General features: G+C 28.4%; 6 protein-coding genes across 10 annotated transcripts; all 6 read right to left on the bottom strand.

The window, feature by feature from the left end:
• Positions 1–294: 294 nt before the first annotated feature.
• On the bottom strand, positions 295–2291 carry LOC130662992 (speckle-type POZ protein-like). 2 transcript variants are annotated; one of them, XM_057462004.1, is made up of 3 exons: positions 1965–2291; positions 754–1865; positions 295–672 (listed from the first exon to the last, which is right to left on the bottom strand). In XM_057462004.1, the coding sequence occupies exon 2, from the start codon at positions 1810–1812 to the stop codon at positions 766–768; it is 1047 nt and encodes a 348-aa protein (XP_057317987.1). In that variant the 5' UTR covers positions 1813–1865; positions 1965–2291; the 3' UTR covers positions 295–672; positions 754–765. The 2 variants fall into 2 exon arrangements, with proteins under 2 accessions (XP_057317987.1, XP_057317988.1); XM_057462005.1 differs by having other exon boundaries at positions 1977–2291.
• Positions 2292–3196: 905 nt separating this feature from the next.
• On the bottom strand, positions 3197–5447 carry LOC130663099 (speckle-type POZ protein-like). The gene is made up of 2 exons (XM_057462170.1): positions 4178–5447; positions 3197–4099 (listed from the first exon to the last, which is right to left on the bottom strand). The coding sequence occupies exon 1, from the start codon at positions 5224–5226 to the stop codon at positions 4186–4188; it is 1041 nt and encodes a 346-aa protein (XP_057318153.1). The 5' UTR covers positions 5227–5447; the 3' UTR covers positions 3197–4099; positions 4178–4185.
• Positions 5448–8211: 2764 nt separating this feature from the next.
• On the bottom strand, positions 8212–9917 carry LOC130663057 (speckle-type POZ protein-like). Of its 2 annotated transcripts, XM_057462113.1 has the most exons (3): positions 8951–9917; positions 8609–8875; positions 8212–8530 (listed from the first exon to the last, which is right to left on the bottom strand). In XM_057462113.1, the coding sequence occupies exons 1-2, from the start codon at positions 9651–9653 to the stop codon at positions 8616–8618; spliced, it is 963 nt and encodes a 320-aa protein (XP_057318096.1). In that variant the 5' UTR covers positions 9654–9917; the 3' UTR covers positions 8212–8530; positions 8609–8615. The 2 variants fall into 2 exon arrangements, with proteins under 2 accessions (XP_057318096.1, XP_057318095.1); XM_057462112.1 differs by having other exon boundaries at positions 8215–8530; positions 8609–9915.
• Positions 9918–10697: 780 nt separating this feature from the next.
• Positions 10698–13224, bottom strand: LOC130663443 (speckle-type POZ protein B-like). The gene is made up of 2 exons (XM_057462679.1): positions 11741–13224; positions 10698–11666 (listed from the first exon to the last, which is right to left on the bottom strand). The coding sequence occupies exon 1, from the start codon at positions 12574–12576 to the stop codon at positions 11743–11745; it is 834 nt and encodes a 277-aa protein (XP_057318662.1). The 5' UTR covers positions 12577–13224; the 3' UTR covers positions 10698–11666; positions 11741–11742.
• Positions 13225–15685: 2461 nt separating this feature from the next.
• LOC130663657 (speckle-type POZ protein B-like) lies at positions 15686–20131 on the bottom strand. Of its 2 annotated transcripts, none has more exons than XM_057463016.1 (3): positions 18686–20131; positions 16036–17146; positions 15686–15944 (listed from the first exon to the last, which is right to left on the bottom strand). In XM_057463016.1, exons 2-3 carry the CDS (start codon positions 17070–17072, stop codon positions 15929–15931), a joined length of 1053 nt encoding a protein of 350 aa, XP_057318999.1. In that variant the 5' UTR covers positions 17073–17146; positions 18686–20131; the 3' UTR covers positions 15686–15928. The 2 variants fall into 2 exon arrangements, with proteins under 2 accessions (XP_057318999.1, XP_057319000.1); XM_057463017.1 differs by lacking the exon at positions 18686–20131 and adding an exon at positions 17224–17360 and having other exon boundaries at positions 15688–15944.
• Positions 20132–20324: 193 nt separating this feature from the next.
• On the bottom strand, positions 20325–24174 carry LOC130663656 (speckle-type POZ protein-like). Of its 2 annotated transcripts, XR_008989228.1 has the most exons (3): positions 22873–24174; positions 20592–22339; positions 20325–20517 (listed from the first exon to the last, which is right to left on the bottom strand). XR_008989228.1 is itself a non-coding variant. In XM_057463014.1 (2 exons), exon 1 carries the CDS (start codon positions 21716–21718, stop codon positions 20594–20596), a length of 1125 nt encoding a protein of 374 aa, XP_057318997.1. In that variant the 5' UTR covers positions 21719–22022; the 3' UTR covers positions 20325–20517; positions 20592–20593. The 2 variants fall into 2 exon arrangements, 1 of the variants encoding a protein (XP_057318997.1); XM_057463014.1 differs by lacking the exon at positions 22873–24174 and having other exon boundaries at positions 20592–22022.
• Positions 24175–25457: the final 1283 nt, after the last annotated feature.

Below are 25457 nucleotides of genomic sequence, written 5' to 3'. Positions count from 1 at the left end.
TTTCGAATTCTCGGTATCAGAATGTGTCTATATCCAATATGCATGCGGAGTAATTAGTAGTGTTGTCTATTGAATAATCGAAATGTTCAGCAGTTGTTTTTTAAAAATGAAGAACTACTTTCACAGAATCCAATTACATTTTTATTCAGAAATACATATCATAAATAAGTAGATATTTTATCAGGATAAATGGTTATCAATTTGATAAATTTATATACTTTTCTGAATCTTTGTAAACAGTAAAATTTGAATTTATTTATGCTAAAATATGTCAATCAATCGGTATTTTATGTAACATGAGGTTCAATTTTTGATTTTTTCAAATGTATCATAAAGAAAAATAAAAATATATACCAATGAAGTTGTTCTTTATTTAAATTTATCCGTAGTTATGATTTGTTTTTTATGAATATGTATTTATTAAAAATTTAAGAATACAAATAATCGATTTTTAAATAAAATACGCTTTTATGAAGATGAACCAGCGGATGTTAATGAACGTATTAGAATAACGGATATAATCATTGTACATTGTATCATCAAAATGAAAGCAATTGTAAAAAAAGTAGTAATAAGATTTAAATTAAGCGCAAAATTATGGATTATAACTGATAATAATTTTTTTAAGTATATACGGCATATGTTGCAGTCTCGGATTACCAAAACGTTGATCTGGAACATAAAAATGAAAATAATTATTTTTTAATTTATGATTTGATTATAATAGATGAAAACTAAGAAATTTAAATTTACCTTTTTTTTTTTTTATTTGATACTGCAAATTTTCGTCACTATAGTTAATGATAATTCTGGATTAGTTTTTTCCAAGGCTTTAAATTCGGGGGTTTCGATAATATTCTTGGAATTGATTGCGATGAAATCAAGGATATACTTAAAAAATTCTTCACCAGCATTATGACGGTCTAGTAAAACGAGATATTTAACGGCATTTTCAACATTTACATTTTTACAGCATGATTCTTCACATAATTCTTTAAGAGCTGGTAACTGATATTTATCTGCCACTTCGTGTAAACGGTCAGAAACTTCACCAAGATTAGTCACATTGTCCGTATATATAAATTCTAACAGCTTCTCACATACATCAGGATCCATATCAGGAATGTCTACTTCATTTTCTCGGTTTTCTTTCAGCTGATGTGTAAACATTGCAAAAAATACGGGGCTTCGAAACATCAGAAAAGTTTTGTGAGCTGGAATTTTTTTATCACCCACAACTAGAACAACATCACTTCCTGCTTTACTATCAAAAAGTTCTTTCGAATCGTGGACAATATTATGGTTTGAAGTTTTTAACGGAATCTTAATGGTGGGTGAATAAGAATAAGAACAATCAATAAACTCAGTAAGCTTAATGCATATTGTCAATGCATTATCAGGTAATAATTTATCTTTCTTTTCTAATAATTGATTGACATTAAGAAACTTCGAAATACACCAACTTTCATTACTTTTAAATATCTTGTATAGTTTATTTTCGAACTTTTTTTTTTTTTTATTATCAAAAATAAATAGCGAATATTTCGCTGTTATTTGATCATCACTAAAATTTCTTATTTTGATTGATATCCAATCTTTGTCTACAGACTCATTTTCATAATTAAAATTTATTTCTAAATACCACCCATATGATGTTTCAACAGTTTTAAAAGTAGGTGATCTGATTGTTTTGGCGTTTTTGTTATCCATGGTAAATTTCATAATTGAAAGAAACTGATCTATTTTCCATTCAAAAATGACTTTCTCTTCTTTGGGTATTGAATAACTTTTTATCATTTTAAAATCTTCCATTGTATCAAATAATTTCAATACAAAAACAAAAAATTAAATTTCTTTATTTGAATCTGTAACACAAAAATTTAAAAAAGAACTTTTATTCACAACAATATAAAACAAAACGCATTATAATGCAAAGCGCAAAAGTATAACAACAGGACTGTTACCTGTTACCGTACCAGTGTATGTCGCACAAAGAAATGAATGATTACGTGATTCTTTTATCTCGATATGTTATTACTTTGATAGTTTTAATGGCGCCTTGCCGGTAAACTCATACTACGTAACTCAAAAGTAAGAAAAATAAACACAGAAAAAAATAAAAACGCAAATAAATAAGAAATTGTTTTTAAAATATGATGATCATTAAATAATAAATATTTTAAAAATATAATTATTTCACAGTTAGACGTGAATATTTCAAATAAAATTATGCTGATATATTTAAAATAGTGAGACATGTAATTCCAACACAAGAGTCGCGGCTATCAACACAAAAGACATCAGTTTCGAATTCTTGGTATTACTGTGACTATATCTTACAAGCATGCGAAGTAATCAGTGGTGCCATCTGTTGACAAACAGAAATATTCAGTTGGTTTTTAAAATTAAAGAGATCTACTCTCACACAATCCAATTCTTTTTTATTTAAAATTTTATTTAGAAATACAAATCATAAGTAAATGGATATCATTTATCATTGAACAGAACAAAAAATAGTATTTACTGAATACATTTTTATGAAATTGTAATTTATGAAAATCTCCGAATAATTATGAGATTTACGTTCACTTGTTTGTGATTTATAAATATGAAAGTTGAAATTATCCAGCAGATTGAAATACTTTTCCTGTAACAGAGCTGAAATATAAATAAAAATTAAATAAATAAAATGTATTGATTATTATAATAAAGTAAATATAGTTATATACCATCAAATTTTATTTCCAGCTGCATATTTTTTAAGAATAGCGAAAAATAAAGATGGATAAGATTTTTCCAGTGCTTCGTATTCTTTAGTGTTCTTAATTTTCATTAAATTAATTATTATAAATTTCTCAGCGTATTCTACCAACTGTTTGACATTATTGCGATCGGCGAGAAGCATTATTCTAATGGCATTTCGAACATTTATCGTCTTAGATACATATTTAGTTATTTCAAAATTTAAAAAATTGTCACTCATCAGTAACATTCACATTCATTATTTCGTTACTCAATAAGTATATTATAAAAAAAAAAAAATTGAAAAATAAAAGGGAAATAATTCATATATAAAAACGATTTCTCAATAATATAAAATATTGAATAATTATTCAATCATCAATTATGATTATGAATGTATCAGACATCAGAAAAATTGAAAACTATAAATAAATAGAGTAAATAATTAATAAAATGAAATTAAAAAAAAATGCGCATTTAAAAAATTTTTAAATTAATATGTGAATTTTTGTAATTATTTACTCTGTTTATTTATAATTTTAAATTTGTCTGATGTTTGCTACATTTACACTTGCTTATAAAATAAGATGTGAACATTTAAAATTAGATTATATTATGATATATTTAGTAAAACAGGATAAGTAATTTAAATACTAGAGTCGCGGATAACAACACACGAGATATCAATTTCCAATTCTCGGTATCGGAATGTGTTTGTATCCAATGTGCATGTAAAGTAATTAGTAGTGCTATCAGTTAAAAAATCAAAATTTTCAGCAGTTGTTTTTTAAAAATAAAGAACTACTGTCACAGAATCCAATTACTTTTTTATCTAAAAATACATGTCATAAATTAGATAATATTAATTCATCAGACTAAATAATTATCAATTTGATGAAATTATATACTTTGTTGAGTATTTGTAATCAATAAAATTTAAATCTATTTATGCTAACGTATGAAAATCGATTAATATTTTTGTAATACATACGCAGTTCAGTTCTTGTTTTCTCTCATATTTATCATAAGCGAAAATAAAAATATCAAAAAACTTGTTCTTTATTCAAATCTATCTGTAGTTGTGATCTGTGTTTTATGTATGAGTATTTATTGAAAAATTGAGATTACAAATAATGTTTTTTTTTTTTTTTAAATACGCTTTTATAAACATGAACCAGCAGATGTTAATGAACGTATTAGTATAATTAATATAATCATTGTAAATGGCATTATTAAAATGAAAGTAATAATAAAAAAGTAGAAATAAGATTTAAATCAAGTTCAAAATAATAGATAATAATTATATATTAAAAAATTCCCAGTTTATGTTGCTGTATTGAATCACCATGATGGTTATCTGGAACAAAAGAATTCAAATTATTAGTTTTCAACTTATGACTACATTTGATAAAAATTAGAAAAAATTTTAATGTACCTGTTTTTTCATCTGTTACTGCGAATTTCCTTCACTATAGTTAATGATAATTCTGGATTAGTTTTTTCCAAGGCTTTATATTCGGAGGTTTCGAAAATTTTCTTGAAATTGATTGCGATGAAATCAATGATATACTTGAAAAATCGTTCATCACCATTATGGCTGTCAAGTAAAACGAGATATTGAACGGCATTTTTAACATTTACGTTCTTACAGAATAATTCTTCACAAGACTCTTTGAGAGCCGGTATCTGATATTTATCTGCCACTTCGAATAAACGTCCAGCAACTTTATCGAGATTAGTCACATTGTCCGTATAAATAAATTCTAACAGCTTCTCACATACATCAGGATCCATATCAGGAATGGTAACTTCATTTTCTCTGTTTTCTTCCAACGGATGTGTAAACATCGCAGAAAATACAGGGCTTCGGCTCATCAGCAAAGTTTTGTGCGCTGGAATTTTCTTATCACCCACAACTAGAACAACATCACTACCTGCTTTACTATCAAAAAGATCTTTCAAATCGTGGACAATTTGACGATCTGAAGTTTTTACTGGAATTTTAATGATGGGTGAGTAAAGACAAGAACTTTCGATAAACTCAGTAAGCTTAATGCCGATTGTTAATGTATTATCAGGTAATAATTTATCCTTTTTTTCCAATAATTGTTTTATTTTAAGAAACTTTTGAACACAAAAATATTCCATTTCTTCGAAAACCTTGTAGGACTTTTGTTCACACTTTTTTTCTTTTTTATCATTAAAAATAAAGAGCGAATACTTGACTCTGAATATTTTGGTATAACTAATGGATTTTGAGTTTAGATATATTGATATCCACTCTTTGTCTTCCGACTTGTTACCATTATTAAAATTTAATACTAATTGCCATTTGGATTTCCAATCAGCAGTTGGAAATTCTGATGAGAGAATCGTATAGGGGTTATGATTTTCCATGGTATGTTTCATAATTAAAGGAAAATCACCTATTTTCCATTCAAAAATAGTTTTTTGTTTCCTACTCATAAAACAGCACTTTTCCATTACATCAAATAATTTTTATACAAATATAAAAAAAAAATAGATTCTTTAATTAAATCTATAATTTAACAGCACTTTTTTTTATTCACAACAAGATAATATTCACAACATTTATTATAATGTTGAAAGCGAAGGCATAACAATAAACTGTACCAGTGTATCTCGCTCTAAGAAATGAACGATTGCGTGTTTCTTTTATCTCGATATGTTGTGACTTCGATAGTTTTAGTGGCGACTTGCCCGCAAACTCATACTACGTCACTCAAAAGTAAGATCTGAACACTTAGTCTAAGATCCCGATATAAAACGACCTTCACCGAGATGCTTATTTAATGAAACGTATTTTATATTTAATTTAATATGTCAATAAATATAATCCATATGGGTTGCCTAGCAAATTTCAGTCCAGAGTATGTTTAATTAATAATTAAAAAAAATTATTTTTTTAAACATTTCACCGGTATGATTTTTAGATAAATTCTATACCAATCGAAAGTATGAAGCCCATAGAATATGCAAACGTTAGGTTGCCTATTCTTTTCCGGTCACAACTATCGGGTTGCCAGGTATAAACAGGTAAATCTGTACTAGCATTTTGCAACGGTCTGTTTATTAAATGAAATTTAAATGAAATTAAAGATTATTTTATTCTGAACACGGTGGTATAGGGTTGCCTGCGAAAAATCAGTCCAGAATTGCGGTTGTCGAATTTTAAAAAGTAAAATATTGCTCCGAGTGAATGTGTGCGACTGAGAGGTCCCAACCGACCATCCCATGCGATAGAAGAGGACACAGCAGAGCGGCTGTTTAAAGTCCGCCCATTTAAAGAAAGAGAGTGCGCATGCTATTTGGGCTTGGAAAAGAAAAGGATAGCGATAGACTCGTATATACTATGCATTATTTTGGAGTAGTTTATTATTTGAATAGAGAAATAGTTATTTAATTTTTTTTTTTAATCAATTAATTATTTATGTGTATATTTTTTATGTGACACTAAAGTATATATACATCTTCAATAAAAAAGAAGGTTATAGTGATACATATATAGGGGTGGGAGGGGCAAAAGGGGGTTTAAGGAAATACCAAGTTTTCGAGGACTCCAATACGCTAAATCTTTTTTTTTTCAATGATATTCAAAGTAAATAGAAGAAATTTTCCGTTACTGTTGAAAAAAAAAAATTTCTGGATTTTAAACGAATTCGATTAAGTTGAATTTTTTTTTAAGTAATTTACATGAAGAAAAATTATATTTTACACGTTTATTGGATACAAAAGAAGAAAAAAAATTTTGAATAGTTTTTATCATAAAACAAACGTCATTAATATTTTTCAACTGGCAATTGATTTTTGAAAAAGTTTATCGAAAAAAAATTCAAAGTAACGCTTAATTATATTTACAGAAATGATTTTGGAATGTTTAAAAACCATTTAAAATATAAAATTTTTTTTTATCAAATTTTGGGGGTACCCCGTTTTGCCTACCCTACCCCCTTTTGCTCCCCTTCCCCTAATACAACCCTGATTAAAAATATTGATTGAAAAAAATTAAAAAAATTTACTACATGCAAATTATAAATCTATAAATGTAAACAGAGAAATTGAAATCAATTGAAACTATTGGAAAAAATTCAAAACCCATAAAAGTGAATTTTTTAAATTTTTTTCAATCAATATTTTCAATCAGGGTAGTATTATATATGTATCACTATAACCTTCTTTTTTACTAAAGATGTATATATACTTTAGTGTCACATAAAAAATATACACATAAATAATTAATTGATTAAAAAAAAAAATTAAATAACTATTTCTCTATTCAAATAATAAACTACTCCAAAATAATGCATAGTATATACGAGTCTATCGCTATCCTTTTCTTTTCCAAGCCCAAATAGCATGCGCACTCTCTTTCTTTAAATGGGCGGACTTTAAACAGCCGCTCTGCTGTGTCCTCTTCTATCGCATGGGATGGTCGGTTGGGACCTCTCAGTCGCACACATTCACTCGGAGCAATATTTTACTTTTTAAAATTCGACAACCGCAATTCTGGACTGATTTTTCGCAGGCAACCCTATACCACCGTGTTCAGAATAAAATAATCTTTAATTTCATTTAAATTTCATTTAATAAACAGACCGTTGCAAAATGCTAGTACAGATTTACCTGTTTATACCTGGCAACCCGATAGTTGTGACCGGAAAAGAATAGGCAACCTAACGTTTGCATATTCTATGGGCTTCATACTTTCGATTGGTATAGAATTTATCTAAAAATCATACCGGTGAAATGTTTAAAAAAATAATTTTTTTTAATTATTAATTAAACATACTCTGGACTGAAATTTGCTAGGCAACCCATATGGATTATATTTATTGACATATTAAATTAAATATAAAATACGTGTCATTAAATAAGCATCTCGGTGAAGGTCGTTTTATATCGGGATCTTATACTAACTAGAAAAATAAAACGCAATCAAATAAGAAATTGTTTTCAAAATATAATGCGATCAATGAATAATAAATATTTTTACAATAATTTTTTACAAAATTATACGCGAACATGTAAAATTAGATTATGCTATAATATTTTTAATATATGTAGTGGAATAAGTAATTCACGTCAACACAAAAGAAATAAATTTCGAATTTTCGGTAACACTCTGTGACGATATCCAATTTGCATGCCAAGTAATGAGTAGTGCCATCTATTGACGAATATAAAATTTGAGATGATTTTTAAAATTAAAGAGACTTACTCTTACATAATCCAATTATTATTTTTTTTTTTTTTCACTTATAAGTAGATATTATTTCATTAGGCAGAATGGTTATCAATTTGAAACAACTTGATATTTTATTGAGTGATTGAAAACATTAAAATTTGAATCTGATTACGATAACGTATGTGAATCAGTTGATGATATTTATATATCACTTGTTTAGTTCTAGCTTTTATTTAAATCTATCATAAGCAAAAATAAAAATACCAAAAAACTTGTTCTTCAATCAAATTTATTGATAGTTATAATTTATTTTTGATGTATCAGAATTTATTAAAAACTTATGAACACAAAACAATAATTTCTCTTATAGAATACGGTTTTATAAACATAAGCCAGCAGATGTTAATGAATGTATTGGTATAATTGATATCATCATGGTCCATTGTATTATTAAAATGAAAGTAATGATAAAAAAGTAGAAGTAAGATTAAAATTAAGGTCAAATTTATGGATTATAATTGATAATAATATATTTAAAAATATTCAGTTTATGTTGCTGTATTGAATCACCATGATGTTGATCTGGAACAAAAGAATTCAAATAATTAGTTTTCAACTTATGACTACATTTGATAAAAATTAAAAAAAATTTTAATGTACCCCATTTTTATAAGTGGATGTTAATTGCCGTTAGTAGAGCTAATGACATTTTTGGATTATATTTTTCGAAGGCTTTATATGCGGGGGTTTTGATAATGTACTCGAAATTGATTTCAATGAAATCCATGATATACTTAAAAAATCGTTCATCAGCATGATGACGGTCAAGTAAAACAAGATATTGAACGGCATTTACAACATTTACATTTTTACAGAATGATTCTGCACATAACTCTTTAAGAGCTGGTATCTGATATTTATCTGCTACTACGAATAAACGTTCATAAATTTCATCGAGATTAGTCACGTTGTCCGTATAAATAAATTCTAACAGTTTCTCACATGTATCAGGATCAATATCAGGAATGTCTACTTCATTTTCTCTGTTTTCTTTCAGCTTATGTGTAAACATTGCAAAAAATACGGGGCTTCGAGACATTAGCAAAGTTTTGTGAGCTGGAATTTTCTTATCACCCACAATTAGAACAACATCACTTCCTGCTTTGCTATCAAAAAGATCTTTCAAATCGTGGGCAATTTGATGATTTGAAGTTTTCAATGGAATCTTAATTATGGCTGAAATATGAGAAGAACGTTTAGTGAACTTAGTAAGCTTAATGCATATTGTCAATGCTTTATCAGGTAACAATTTATCTCTTTTTTCTAATAATTGTTTTACATTAAGAAACTTCAGAATACAAAACTTTTCATCTCTGTTGAAAACCTTGTATGACTTTTGTTTAAACTTTTTTTCGTTTTTATTATCAAAAATGAAGAGCGAATATTTGACTCCAAATATGTCGTAATCACCACCAGATCTTGAGTTTAGAAATATTGATATCCATTCTTTGTCTTCCGACGTTTTATCATTATTAAACTTCAATTCTAATTGCCATTTGGATTTCCAATCAGTTGGAAAGTCCGGTGAGAGGATTGTATGAGCGTCTTGATTGATCACGGAATATTTTATAGTTAAAGGAAACTCACCTATTTTCCATTCAAAAATAGTTTTTTGTTTACAAACCATAACATCATGCCTTTCCATTGCATCAAATAATTTTAATACAAGTACATAAAAAAAAAAAAAAAAAAAATTAGATTCTTTGTTTAAAACTGTGATTTGAAAAAGTGAAAATGGCACGTTTTTTATTCACAACAATACAATATTTATAAAGTTTATTATAATCTAGTACGAGAAGGTATAACAATAAACTGTTATCGCACCAGCGTGTCTGACACAAATAAATGAATGAGTACGTGATTCTTTTGCCTCGATATGTTGTGACTTTGATAATTTCAATGGCGGCTTGCCGGCAAACTCATACTACGTAACTCAAAAGTAAGAACTGAACACTAGAAAAATAAAAAACGCAATCAAATGAGAAATTGTTTTCAAAATATAATGCGATCAATGAATAATAAATATTTTTACAATAATTTTTTACAAAATTAGACGCGAACATTTAAAATTAGATTATGCTATAATATTTTGAGTATCGTGGGATAAGTAATTCAAACACAAAGTCGTAGATCTCAAAAAAACACGATCCTGAAGTTAGCAGACAATTAAAAACTTTTGGATTTTTTTTGAACAATTAAATTTGAAGAAAAAAAAAACTAAAAAATGTGCACATGTAGAAAATTTCAAAGACTACAAGTGCAATTTTTTCAAATATTTTTTTTTTTTTCATAATTTATCGTTTTTTAAAAAATCCAAAAATTATTAGACGTCTGCTAACTTCAGTATCATGAAAAAATAAGAAATTTTTTTTAAAATATAACGATTAATGAATAATAAATATTTTTAAAGTAATAATTTTATAAAATGAGATGTGAACATTTGAAATCAGATCACAATATGATATATTTAGTACCGAGCGATAAGAAACTCACACACAAGAGTCGCGGCTATTAGCAAAAAAGATATCAATTACAAATTCTCGATATTACTGTGACTATATCCAACAAGCATGCGAAGTAATTAATAGTGTTCTGTTGAATAATCGAAATTTTCAGCAGTTATTTTTTAAAAATAAAGAACTACTCTCACAGAATCCAATTATTTTTTTATTTAGAAATACATGTCATGAATAAATGGATATTATTATCATCTCACAGAATAAAGAAGTAGTATTTACTGATTACATTTTTTAACTTCCCGCTAAGAAAATCGACGATTTTCGAAAAATTGGGAAGTTATTGTTTTCACCCCGATTTGCGAAAATCGAAATTTCATCAGATGTCGACGTTTTGAGGTCCTAGGAAGCTATTCTGACTATTTTCAGAATGATGTCCGAGTGTCTGTATGTATGGATGTATGTATGTGTGTGTGTGTGTGTGTGTGTGTGTGTGTGTGTGTGTGTGTGTGTGTGTGTGTGTGTGTGTGTGTGTGTGTGTGTGTGTGTGTGCGTGTGTGTGTGTGTGTGTGTGTGTGTGTGTGTGTGTGTGTGTGTGTGTGTGTGTGTGTGTGTGTGTGTGTGTGTGTGTGACCGGTCTATAACTTTTTAACTAATGAACCGATTTGGATGGTTAAGGCGGCAATCGAAAGAGCTTGTTGACCATCAACTTTTCTGAAAATTTCAGATCATTTGATCAAATAGACTCGAAAATATTGGCGAATTACGGAAAAAAAATTTTTTTTTTTTTGAGTTATTTATTGATTTCTCAGATACAGCTCGAACGATCGACTTCAAAATCTAATCAGCTCTAGAACTCAATAAAACACGTCGATTGCCGCCTCAACCATCAAAATCGGTCAATTCGTTCGTGAGATATCGTGGGAGAAAGAAATGCTAAAAACGGTTTTTTTCGAAAACAATGGGATACAAAAGTATTTTCGAGCTCGAAAATGTATTCACAACAATGTTTTCGAGCTCAAGGAGCTCGAAAACAGCGGGAAGTTTTGGGGCTCGCCCGCAGGGTCAATTGATAGACAGATTTTTTGAAGTTATAATTTATGAAAATCTGTAGTTATGAAATTTACGTTCACATGTTTGTGATTTATAAGTATTAAGCTTGTAATTATCCAGTAGATTGAAATACTTGTCCTGATACAGAGCTGAAATATAAAGAAAAGTCAAATGAATAAAATATATTGATTATTTTTTTTATGAAGTAAATATAGTTATATACCATCAAATTTTATTTCCAGCTGCATATTTTTTAAGAATATCGGAAAATAAAGATGGATGAGATTTTTCCGGTGCTTCGTAGTCTTCAGTGTTCTTAATTTTCATTAAATTAATTATTATAAATTTCTCAGCGTATTTCATCAATTGTTTGACATTATTGCGATCGGCGAGAAGCATTATTCTAATGGCATTTCCAACATTTATCGTTTGAGATAAAGAAACTGTACACATATCTTTAAGTGACTGCATTTGGTATTTGTTTGCAACTTCCAATAATTCTTCAGCATCATCATCCAAGTCACTGACTTTGTCCGTGTATATAAATTCGAGAAGTTTTTTGAATATTTCAGGATCAACGTCTGGTATTTCTATTTTATTTTCTTTCTTTTCTTTCATGTCATGTGATAACATCGCATCAAATACAGGACTACGAGTTCCTAAAATGAGTTTATGTGCTCGAAACTTTTTATTACCGACTACTATAACAATATCACTTTTTGTTTCAGTATCCAACAGATCTTTCAAGTAATCAGTAATATGATGCTGTGGTGTTTCCAATGAAATTGCGGCAATACTTGATAGCTTACGATTATCGTACACAGTTAAGTCAACACATAATGTTAAAGTATCATTTGGTAAAAACGTATCTTTGTATTGAAATAGTCGAGGTATTACGATATACTCCGTGAAATAACTCCATTCAACATCCTGCATATCGCTCTCTTCGTCTGATGGTAGATATCCAAAAACTTCCTTGGAGAATGGATTTTCCAGTATTTGAAAACTTGTTGACCATTTTATCATCTTGGTCTTATCTAACATATAAATCAAATACATGCTTCGATTTCGTTGTTTTTATTATCTGATATTAAATCTACTGCTAAAGCTTCAGAGTACTCTTCATAGACTCCTGCTGCTGCATTACCTCTCATCGTTAATTCCAAATGCCATGAATCTGCAATACTTGAACCAGTTGAAAATTTAGGTGACTTTAATATACAAGGTTTGCGAGAAGAATTAGACAATTCAATGGACGTTGATATTTCATCAATGTCCCATTCGTAAATGATATTGTACTTGTTTGCGTGGGAATAACCCCTTTCCTTTTTAAATGCAAAGTTTTCACTCATAATTAAAACAATTCAATCTTTTTATGAAGTATACTTTTTAAATATTCTCAATCACTTTATAATTCGTATATTTTCACCATAAATATGAAACTTATTCGATTGTGCAGCAGTTACGTTAGACTGTTACTACGACGGATTTCACATAAACATACACAAATATATTTCTCACATATACATTTCACGTATATATACTGAAGCAGTGAAACCAACTGAAGCCTCAGCTTCAGTTATCATTAGCATACAATTCCCAGACCTCCACCATTAAATACAGTCGAACTCCATTAACTCGGACAGTTAGTCTACGAAGGAGCGGAAATTTCTTGGAATTTCTGAGTTAACGGATGCTCCTTCTTCCTTAAAGAATAAACTAGACGCATGCGCTCTTATATCCTACATGAATTATGCATAGATAAATATACACAGACACATACAAATGTATAGCATCGGGTAGGAGATAGCATAGCTCGTAGTGGGGGTTAAGATTGAGGGAAAGTTCCGAGATAATGGAATCCGAATTAATGGAGTTCGACTGTAGTGAGCAAGGTCTTAGTAGTCTGACTATATGTATAGTCATCCCAACCAAAAAGTCGTCGCCCCACTACTCTACATTACTTAGGGTTATTTCCTATACCCCCACTATCTGTTTTTGGACGAACTTTCGTTGGGACTACTATACTTGAGACAATTAATTTGAGAGATGAAAGCGCCTGTTCTGATTAATTTAATTAACTACATTATATGAGTGTGAATGTAGCAGACATGAGACAATTTATAAATTTTAAATAAATAAATTAATTAATGAAAATAATGAAATTGTAAAAAATGCGCGTACTGATTTTCCATTGATCTGAATACACATTTTTTAATTTTTATTCTACTTACATTATATTTATTTATTCAAAAATTTAAAAAATTTCCACTTGTCAGTTACATTCACACTTATTATTACGATATTCAAAAGTATGTTACAATAAACAATGAAATATCAAAGGGAAATAATTTATGTATAAAAATTATTCCTCAAAAACAAAAAATATCGCAAAGTTATTTAATCATTAATTTTTTGAATATTCATTATTATAATTATTATTTAAAAAAAAAATACATCTTACGATAATAGAAATACATATATTCGTAAGAATTCAAGATATTCAGATATTTTTTTTTTTTTAGCAATTATGTTAATTACCACGAGAGCAAATAGAAAAAAATTACATCTTTAAATTAAATAGTGAATTATCATTTTAAAAATTTTTTTTCTATCAACAAAATATAGATAATATATGATTTCTCGATAATCAGACTGTTACATACAGAAATGAAAATGATTTATTTTATTATTCTATTTACAAAAATATAACTTTGTTATACATAATTTAAACGTGGCAAAATTGACTTCAAATTTTTTAACATTATTGACTTACAATTCAATTCTCGATAAATAAATATGACAATTGCAATAAGTGTGAATGTAGCAGATATGAGACAAGTTATAAATTTTAAATATATAAATTAATTAATTAAAATAATGGAATTGAAAAAAATGCGCGCACCTATTTTTTAATTATTTAAGTACAAATTTTTTCATTTTTTTTTTCTCACATTTCGATTATTTATTCAAAAATTAAAAAAATTTCTAATAGTCAGTTACATTCACTCCTTTGCTGGATTACTGATTATAAAATAAGCGCGGTAATATAGATAATGACTTAAAATTTTTTATTACTTACTGAACATTAACTGACAACCTAATGATTTTATACTATTGATAGATAAATTAAAGTTAAAATTAATTAATAAATTATTTAGATATTATGTCTCTTTTACAATAATGAAAAAAATAACAAGTGCGCATACCATCAAGCGCCTGATAAAATACAAAATAAATCTATTTTTTATTTCAAAAATTTTTTTATCATGTACCATTGCTTTTAGAAGTTGAGGGGTAATTTGGTGGAGGTGAACTTCGAATATAAGTTTACGCAACACTGAGAGGAGAGCCAATTAACGAAATTTGCTCCTATGTTAAAAAGTTCGAACAACTAATCAGTAGTAAAGGTAAAGAAAGATCCAGGCGTTAAATGGAAAGTACAGGAAAGGAGTGAGTCCAAAGGTGGATTGTGTTCACGTGGGAAGTGTACAATTAATTAACGACTGTTATGAATTTTAAAATGAATATTTAAAAACATTCAGCTATATTTAATCTAAAGAAAAAAAAGTAAAAAGTTCTTATGTGACTGTACATTGAAATAAATTATCATTACCTATGCTTTTAATTGAGTTTATTAATTATTTTTTACAGAAAAAATTATGTTTTTATTACTCATAGTTGCCCGAATTGTGAAGGAATATATAAGGAGGTGGAGAAGGAAAAAAAGCTGCTAGACGAATGGAGAGGGCTAGAGAATGAAAAAGTGGAATAAAAATTCATAGCAGAATTAAAAGGAGAGATAGACACAAAGATGTGCACGGTCTTCAAGAGAATTGAGGAAATCCTGAGCGTCAACTCAGGGTCACGGAGCGTGGTGCAAGTGGGATGCCAAGACTGCGACGTGCAAGAAAGATAAGAAACCAAAAATAAATAATAGAATTTAGAAAGTAAGTAAGAAATAATATATATAAATAAATAAAAATATATCAAAAGAAAATACAATATTATGTAAAAATTTGTAAAAGACTTAATCGTTGTGCAAATAAAACTATTGCACACCTCAAGCGCGAAAGCGCTGGTGTGTTTTATGATCTTTTATAATTACTCATAGTTGCCTTTATTATGACGCAAATTTTTAAATTAAAGTATTGAAGTAGGGATCTATAACTATTAATATGAATACATTTTATTTGATTGATTATTGAATATATTTGAATTCATCCCTCAGCACCAGAAATATGTAATTAAAAATAACATTTTGATACAACAGTTTAGCAAAAAATTGTTAGAAAAAAACAAAGAAAGATTAAAATTTAGAATAAAGTTACTTAAGGTTTAGTTTTCGAATATTAAAAAAAAAACTTCAAATATAAGTAATAGTTGAATTTACTTGTAAGATTACCACTCTTCATTTAATTTTTTGCCTGAAAAAAATATTGAAATCATATTAGTGTCCAAACAAATAAGACAATTAAATTCTAATAAATTAAATAAGTAATTAGATATAATATTTACCCGCGATCGGAATTGATAGCTGCTAATTTTTTAATCAATAATGCTGATAAAACTGTATTTTTAGTTTCAATATTTTTATACTCGTCAGTTTTGATTACACTCGTAATGTTTATAGCAATAAATTGAGCAGCGTAATCCAACAAGTCTGGAGCATTTTGTCGATCGGCTAAAATCAACACTTCAACAGCATTATTAACAGTTATCGATCTGCTCAGCGATTCTTCACACAATTCTTTTAATTTCTGAAGCTGATACTTATCCGCAGCTTCTAATAAATAACCAGCATCGACGTCGAGATCAGTGACTTGGTCTGTATAAATGAATTCCAGCATTTTTTCGATTATATCTGGATCAACATCAGTTATTGTAGCTTCATTATTTAAATTTTCATACATTTCGTGAGTGAACATCGCAGCGAGTATTGGGCTCCGTGCAATGAGAATGCTTTTATGAGCTTTGATTTTTTTATTGCCGACTATCAGAACCACATCACTGCCTAATTTGCTTTCAAAAAGTTCCTTGAAATCATCAACTATATGTTTAGAAGATTTTACTGGAAAATTAATGGCGGTCGTCTCATAATCACCGTACACAGTTAGATCAACACACAGTGTTAGAGTATCCATCGGTAAAAAATCCTTGCTACCATCCAGTAATTTCTTCTTTTCAATAAACTGTGAATAACCCCAGTCAGGATCATTTCCCAAAATTTTTGTATCACCCTCGCGAACATAATATTTTAATCTATCATTTTTTAAAATATATAACGTGAATTTTGCACTTATTTCCTTGTTTTTGTTATTTGTTTCTAAAAATACTGATATAAAATTTGTATTTTTGGACTTTTCATTATGTAAGATTAATTCTAAACACCACGAGTCTCCAACCTTTGCACCCGTTGAAAATGACGGGGATTTAAGTGTAATATCATTTTTATTACTGTGAGCAGATTTAATTAAGGATGTAAATTCTTCAATCTTCCATTCGTATGTAAGACTCAGCTTTTTTCTTCTTGAGTAACCTCTGTTTATATTCATTTTATAAATTTGTTGAATCGTAATAAAACAAAAACCATGAAATTCACTATCTCTTACGCTTCGGAACAATTGTCCTGAAATGTATATGTATATTTAATTATACTAATTATTCAGTAAATATATAATAATATATAATAAATTAATTAATCACATAAAGCCTTCGCAGAAATATTCTTGGTTTTTACTGTTAATGCTTAGTACACTCGCTATCAGTTGTCATTAATGCCTAGGACCCCAGACTATAGAATCTGAACCAGACAGGGGACCAGGAATTAATGAAAACGAGTGTACATACCTGCGAGTTGTAAGAAATTACTTATAGCTCTCTCTCGCGTCCACTTTTAACATGTGCGCTTTGAATTTGTGGAAAATATTTTTTAGTTCTTTCTTTTTAAAAATTTTTAATTAAATTGATAAAAAAAAATCCGAACATTCTTAATTATCTGCTAACTTTAGGATCATTAATTATTACATGAATACAATAATATAAAAAGTTATTTAGTAATTAATTTTCTGAAAATTTATTATTATTTAAAAAAAAAAAATACAAAATATGAACATTACATTTGAGATAATGTCCAAATATTTTTTTATGACAACTATTGTCATCCCAACAAGAGATTGGACTCGGGTGTCGTCGGTTTTTACTCTCACTCGGGATGTTTTACGTGTTAAATGTTCTGCCACTTTTCCGTACGCATGCGCAGTTCATAAATGTTCGGTAGTAGGGACAGTTTCCGAGGTCTATTCTCTTATTGGGACTACAATATGTCATTCAGCACACAAGGAAAAAAAATGTTTTTTCTTTTTATAAACAAACTATAACAAGTATATAATCTTCAATACTCTCTCAATTACATACAGTAATAAATACATTTATTTTATTATTCTCATTAAATAAATATGGCAATTTCCATGAGAGCGAATGAAGCAGACACGATACAAGTTGTAAATTTAAAATAAATTAAATAATTGAAATAATCAAATTAAAAAAAGGGGGTTGACTGATTTTTCAATTATCAAAATACGCATTTTTTCCACTTTTCCACGCCAATTTTATATAGTGAAAACCTAAACATGCGAAACTTCTCAATAAGACAATTTTTTTTTGACGCATAAGTTTTGATGAAAAATTAAGAATACAAAATAACCATTTCTTTTTTATAGAATATTATATTTTTATGAGCATGAACCAGCAGATGTTAAGGGAGGAAACGGGTCTGAGATACAAAAAAATAGGATAATTTTGTTATTTTTTTTTCTCAGAGTACCTTCGTTATTAACGTTGATAAAATTTGTGACATTATAAAGCATCATTCCAAGAATATTTTGCTAAATTTTTAGAAAAAAATATTAAAAAATAAGCCAGTGGTAGTGGGGAGAACTGAGTCACCTCAAAAAAAGTATTCTCTTCTTTACTAAAAAGTCTACTCTTTATTATTATTAAACTTTAATTCTAATTCCCACTTGGATTTCCCATCAGTTGAAAAATCTGGTGAGACGATTGTATGAGCGTCTTGATTGATCATGGAATATATCATAATTGAAGGAAACTCATCTATTCGCCATTCAAAAATAACTTTCTTTTCTCTAGTTGTAGAATAATTTCTTACCATTCGATAATCTTCCATTGCCTTAAATAATTTCAATACAAATAAAGAAAAAAACAATTCTTTATTTGAATTTGTAACACAAAAAAGTTGAAGAAGCACTTTTATTCACAACAATATGAAATAAAACGTATTATAATGCAATGCGAAAAATTATAACAATAACACTGTTAACGTACGAGAAATTCTTTCTTTTATCTTGATGTGTTACGACTTTGATAATAGTTTTAATGGCGCCTTGCCGGCAATAAACCTACACTACGCAACTCAAAAGTGAGATATAAAAACTAGAAAAATAAAACGCAAATAAATAATAAATTGTTTTTAAAATATAACGATCAATGAATAATAAATATTTTTACAGTAATAATTTTATCAAATGAGATATGATCATTTGAAATCAGATCACAATATGATATATTTAGTACAGTGCGAGAAGAAATCCAAATACAAGAGTCGCGGCTATTAGCAAAAAAGATATCAATTCCGAATTCTCGGTATTTTTTTTTTTTTTTTTCCTTCTTGACTATCGTCCGTATTGGACCATTGTGCCACTTACTGCTGTGATTGTTTTTTTTATTGTTTTGTTTCTCTTGATATGATGATTTTTTCCCCTGCTCGCCTATTGCACTTCTTTTTCTTTTGTTGTTACTTGCTGTTTTTGTTTTATTGTTGATAATTTTTGGTTATTATATGTTTTTTATAATTGTTACTGTTTTTGTTGTTGATGTTGTTTATTATTATTATTATTTTTTTTTTTTTCCCCCGTATAGGAGTAAATGTTTAGAAGTATGAGTGGATCTATGTGTAGTGATAAAATACAATAATTATGAGATATGAGATTGTTAATAAATGCGAGGTGTTATTCACAATTAGGATAATTTAAATGTTAAATGAGATGTTTTTGATGAAATCATGTAAAGGGTAAGTCACTGTTGGTGAAGATGAGAGGACTAGTGACTGGACCACACAATCAAAGGTTTAGGAATGATGCAAGGATTGAAAGAATGTTATGATTATTAATTCTGAGTGTTTGTTCCCTCTGGTATGCGATAAGCTTCCTATGTTGGATACTGTATGTTGTCAGGTTTTGGTCCTTTGACTTACTCCAGATCGTATGTTTAACCCCTTTGAAGGACAAACCGTCCTTCTGCCTTCACACGTTCCTTTTTTATTATTTTTTTTATCTTATTGTCCACCCTATCCAAAAATTCCAATAGAATCCAATCAAATGCGACAAAAACCGTATAGAAACCAATACAGTCTATAGGATTCTATGCAGTTTTTGTCGCAGTTGAGTCGATTCTATGGGAATTTTTGGATAGAGCAATACTGTGGATTAACCTCAATAGCAGAGCTAGTAACTCTGTTACTGCTCTGAGTTGAAATGTAGTTGTGTCCCTCGCAGATTTGAATCACGGTGGAAACACGGTGGGTTTGTTCCATTTTACCACTGTGATTCCACGGTGGCTTTACCACCGTGTATACACGGCGTTTCCACTGTGATTACGCGGTGGATACACCGTGGAACCACGGTGGTAAAATAGCACAAAGCCACCGTGGAATCACGGTGGATACACCGCGTAATCACAGTGGAAACGCCGTGTATACAGAGTGGTCAAGCCACCGTGTATTTATTTAGTAATACATGTCATAAATAAATGGATATTATCATCATTTCACAGAATAAAGAAATAATATTTACTGATTACATTTTTATGAAATTATAATTTATGAAAATCTGTAGTTATGAAATTCACGTTCACTTGTTTGTGATTTATAAATATTAAGCTTGTAATTATCCAGTAGATTAAAATACTTGTCCTGTTACAGAGCTGAAATAAAAAGAAAAGTTAAATGAATAAAATATATTGATTATTTTTTTAATGAAGTAAATATAGTTGTATACCATCAAATTTTATTTTCAGCTGCACATTTTTTTAAAATAGCCAAAAATAAAGATGGATGAGAAGTTTCCAGTGCTTCGTATTCCTTAGTTTTTTTTATTTTCTGAAAATTAATTATGATAAATTTTTCAGCGTATTCTATCAACTGTTGGACATTATTGCGATCGGCAAATAGCATTATTGGTATGGCATTTTCAACATCTATTGTTTGAGATAAAGAAACTGTACACATATCTTTAAGTAATTGTAATTGATATTTATCTGCAACTTCCAATAATTCTTCAGCATTGTCATCCAAGTCACTGACTTTATCTGTGTAAATAAATTCGAGAAGTTTTTTAAATATTTCAGGATCAACATCTGGTATTTCTATTTCATTTTCTTTCTTTTCTTTCATGTCATGTGAAAAGATCGCATCAAATACAGGACTACGAGTTCCTAAAATGAGTTTATGTGCTTGAAACTTTTTATCACCGACTGTTATAACAACATCACTTTTTGTTCCAGTATCCAAAAGATCTTTCAAGTAATCAGCAAGATGATGCTGTGGAGTTTTCAATGAAATTGCGGCAATACTTGATACTTCACGATCATCGTACACAGTTAAATCAACACATAATGTTAAAGTATCATTTGGTAAAAGCGTATCTTTGTATTTAAATAGTTGTTCTATGTTGATATAATTCGAGAAAGGATCAGTTTTATCATCAGGATCAGAATAATCCGGATCTGTTATCATTTGCCCATAAGCTGGCTTGGAGTAGGGATGATTTAGGGTTCCAAACTTGGTTGTAAATTTTTCCTTTTTATTATTTAACATATAAATCAAATACTTTGCTTTTATCTCTTTGTTTTCAATATCTGATATCAATTTTACTGCTAAAACGGCTAGATGAGCGCCAAGAGGCATAAATTCTGCTCCACCTTCTATCGTTAATTGCAAGTACCATGAATCTCCAATACTTGAACCAGTTGAAAATTTAGATGATTTCAATATAAAAGGTTTGTAAGAACAATGAGACATTTCAATAAACGTTGATATTTTATCAATTTCCCATTCGTAAATAATTGAGTACTGCTTTGAATGGGAATAACCCCTTTCCATTTTGAAATCAACACTTTCATCCATAATTAGAATTATTATTTTTTTTTTTTATGTTCACTTTTCAAATATTCTTAATCACTCAATATTTAGTATATTTTCATCATAAATATGAAACTTATTGAATTGTACAACAATTACGTTGGACTGCTACTACTGCGAAGGCTCGATATCTAGCCTTCGTGGATATCAGAAAGATAACACATTTTTTTAGATAACTTTGATACTAATAAAATGACTTTCTGACAATCATGCCGATCGGGTAATACTTCAATAATCAGATTGTTAAATACAGAAATATATATATATATATATTTATGTATACACATATGATTTATAATTGTATTTTATTATTTAAAGCTTGAAATATATAATTAAAAATTATGTCCACGTGAAGTAATTGATGGTGACATCAATTGACAAATAGAAAAATCTTTTGCAGATGTTATACTCTTACAGAATCTAATCATATTTATTATATAAAAATATATATCTTGAAGGAGGGGATATTATTCATCATTTTACAAAATAAAAAGATAGTTTTTACTGATTACATTTATATGAAATTGTAATTTTAAAAAATCTATGAATAGATATGAAATTTACGTTCACTTGTTTGTTAATTATAAGTATTAAGTTTGAATCAAGCTGAAACATAAATAAAATATATTGATTATTTTGTACAGAGAAGAAGAATTTCTTGGTGCAAGAATTTGCATTATGAAATGAAAGAAAAAATTTCCTAAGGACTACCCGGGAAAAAATGATCAGACATGAACAGGCATGAGTCTTCAGACCTGATCAGACATGAAAAATGACCGGGCATGATCAGGCCTGTTCATGTTTCATCATGTATGTTCATGTCTGTTCATGCCCACCCGGTAAAAAAATTATATATGAAAAATAGCCTTGTATAATTACACATAATCATATATAACTAGACATAATTATTTCTATAAAAAAAAAAAAAAAAAAAAATGTAGAAATGATCATGTCTGATTTCAGGTCTGATCATACATGGTCATGCCTGAATATTTTTTCCCGGGTAGGAAAAATTTCTTGCCCCAAAAAATTTTTTTATTTCAATTCATAATCCAAAAAATTTCTTGGCCAAGTAAAAAATTTTTGTGTCAAGAAATCCTTTTTTTTTGTGTGTAAATAAAGTAAATATAGTTATATACCATTAAATTTTATTTCCAGCTGCATATTTTTTAAGAATACCGAAAAATAAAGATGGATGGGAAGTTTCCAGTGCTTTGTATTCTTTAGTATTCATAACGTTTATGAAGTTCATAATTATAAATTTTTCAGCGTATTCCGCTAATTGCTTGGTATTATGGTGATCAGCAAAACGTATTATTCCAATGACATTTTCAACACTTATCGTTTTAGATATAGAAACTGCGCACATTTCTTTGAGTGATTGCATTTGGTATTTATTTGCAACTTCTAATAATTCTTTAGCATAATCATCCAAGTCACTGACTTCATCTGTATATATGAATTCGAGAAGTTTTTTGAATATTTGAGGATCAACGTCTGGTATTTCTATTTCATTTTCTTTCTTTTCTCTCATGTCATGTGAAAACATCGCATCAAATACAGGACTACGAGCTCCTAAAATGATTTTATGTGCTTGAAACTTTTTATCACCGACTGTTATAACAACATCACTTCTTTTTTTGGTCATAAAAAGATCTTTCAAGTCATCAGTAATTTTATGGGTTGTAGTTTGTAGTGGAATTATGGTATGACTTGATGATATATAATCATCATATACAGTCAAGTCAACACATAATGTTAAAACATCATTCGGCAAGAATGAATTTTCTTCTTCCAATAGTTCTTTTATATTAATGGTCTCGGAATCATTCTCATCATAGTGTTCCTGATACATTTCTGTAGGACCGAAAGTTATCTTCGAGTACGGATAGTTTAAGACCGAAAATTCAAAAGAATATTTTTCTTTCTTATTATTCAACATAAACAAGCAATACTTCGTATTTACTATCATTCTTTCATTGTTTGACATCAAATACACTCTAATTTCTATTTTACGTTCATCATCTTCAAGCATCTCATTCTCATCATTTTTAAATACTAATTCCAAATGCCATGAATCTTCAATACTGGAACCAGATGAAAATGTCGGTGATTTAATGCTTACCTCATCACGAATAGCTCTAGCACGTCCAATCAACAGTGACATTTCGTCTATTTTCCATTCAAAAATAACGTTACACTGCTTTGCGTGGGAATAACCCTTTTCCGTTTTAAATACAACGTTTTCACTCATAATTAAAGCAATTCAATCTTGTTATAAAGTATACTTTTTAAATATTCTCAATCGCTTTATAATTCGTATATTTTCTCCATAAATGTGAAACTTATTCGATTGTGCAACAGCTACGTTGGACTGGACCTTTATTACGACGTCATTCAGATTAGATTAGATTTTGTTTTGGACTCCGGGTTTTTCCTCTTTCGGCCGTCGACGTATTTTGTATAGAAACAAATGAATGCGAGAAAGATAACGTCTCTTACGGTGAATTTAACGACGTTATTCAAAAGTAAGTTACAATTTATAATACAAAAATGAAAAACAAAATTAAATTATTTTATATGCAATAATTATTACATGTATACAATAATATTCAAAAGTTATTAAGTTTTTGAATATTTATTATAAAAAAAAAAAAAAAAAAATATGTATCTGTACACAATATTTGAAATTTCCAAATATTTTTTTATTGTTGTTCATCAAAACACAAGCAAAAACAATTTTTTATATTTTTATAAACAAAACATAACAAATTTATAATCTTCGAAAATTCTTTCTCGTACATACAGTAGTAAAAATATTTATTTTATTATTCTCAATAAATAAATATGACATTTGCAATGAGTGTGAATGTAGCAGATATGAGACAAGTTATAAATTTTAAATAAATAAATTAATTAATGAAAATAATGGAATTGTAAAAAATGCGCGCGCTTTTTCAATTATTTAAATACGCATTTTTTCTACTTACATTTTATTTATTTATTCAAAAATTTTAAAAATTTCTAATTGTCAGTTACATTTGCACTCATCAATAACTGGATTACTGATTATAAAATAAGCGCGGTAATATGGACCATGACTTAAAATTTTTTATTACTGTCATTATTTGACTGACAACTTGATGATATTATATGATACTAAAGTTAGCCGACGTCTGATTGTTTTTGGATTTTTTTTAAAACGATAAACTATAAAAAATAAAATATTTGAAAAAATTGCACCTGTAGTTTTTTTAATTTACTACATGTGTATATTTTTAGTTTTTTTTTTTCTGTAGTCAATTCATTGAAAATTAAATTCAAAAATTTATAATTGTCTACCAATCAGGATCATTGATATTATTCTACTGATAGAAAAATTAAAGTTAAAATTAATTAATGTTAGAATTTTTTTATTCAATTACATTTTTAATAATAACTTATTTCCATATTACGTCTCTTTGAAAATAATGAAGAAAATATCAAGTGCGCATACCATCAAGCTCCTGATAAAATACAAAATAAATCTATTTTTTATTTCAAAAATTTTTTTATCATGTACCATTGCTTTTAGAAGTGGAGAGGTAATTTGGTGGAGGTGAACTTCGAATATGAGTTTACGCAACATTAAGGGGAGAGCCAATTAACGAAATTTGCTCCTATGTTAAAAAGTTCGAACAACTAATCAGTAGTAAAGGTAAAGAAAGAGCCAGGCGTTAAATAG

This window comes from Microplitis mediator, chromosome 2 (genome assembly GCF_029852145.1).
Source record: "Microplitis mediator isolate UGA2020A chromosome 2, iyMicMedi2.1, whole genome shotgun sequence".
Classification (NCBI taxonomy): Eukaryota; Metazoa; Arthropoda; class Insecta; order Hymenoptera; family Braconidae; genus Microplitis; species Microplitis mediator.
The sequence above is the reverse complement of the archived record's forward strand: the minus strand, read 5'-3'. Positions and strand labels throughout refer to the sequence as shown.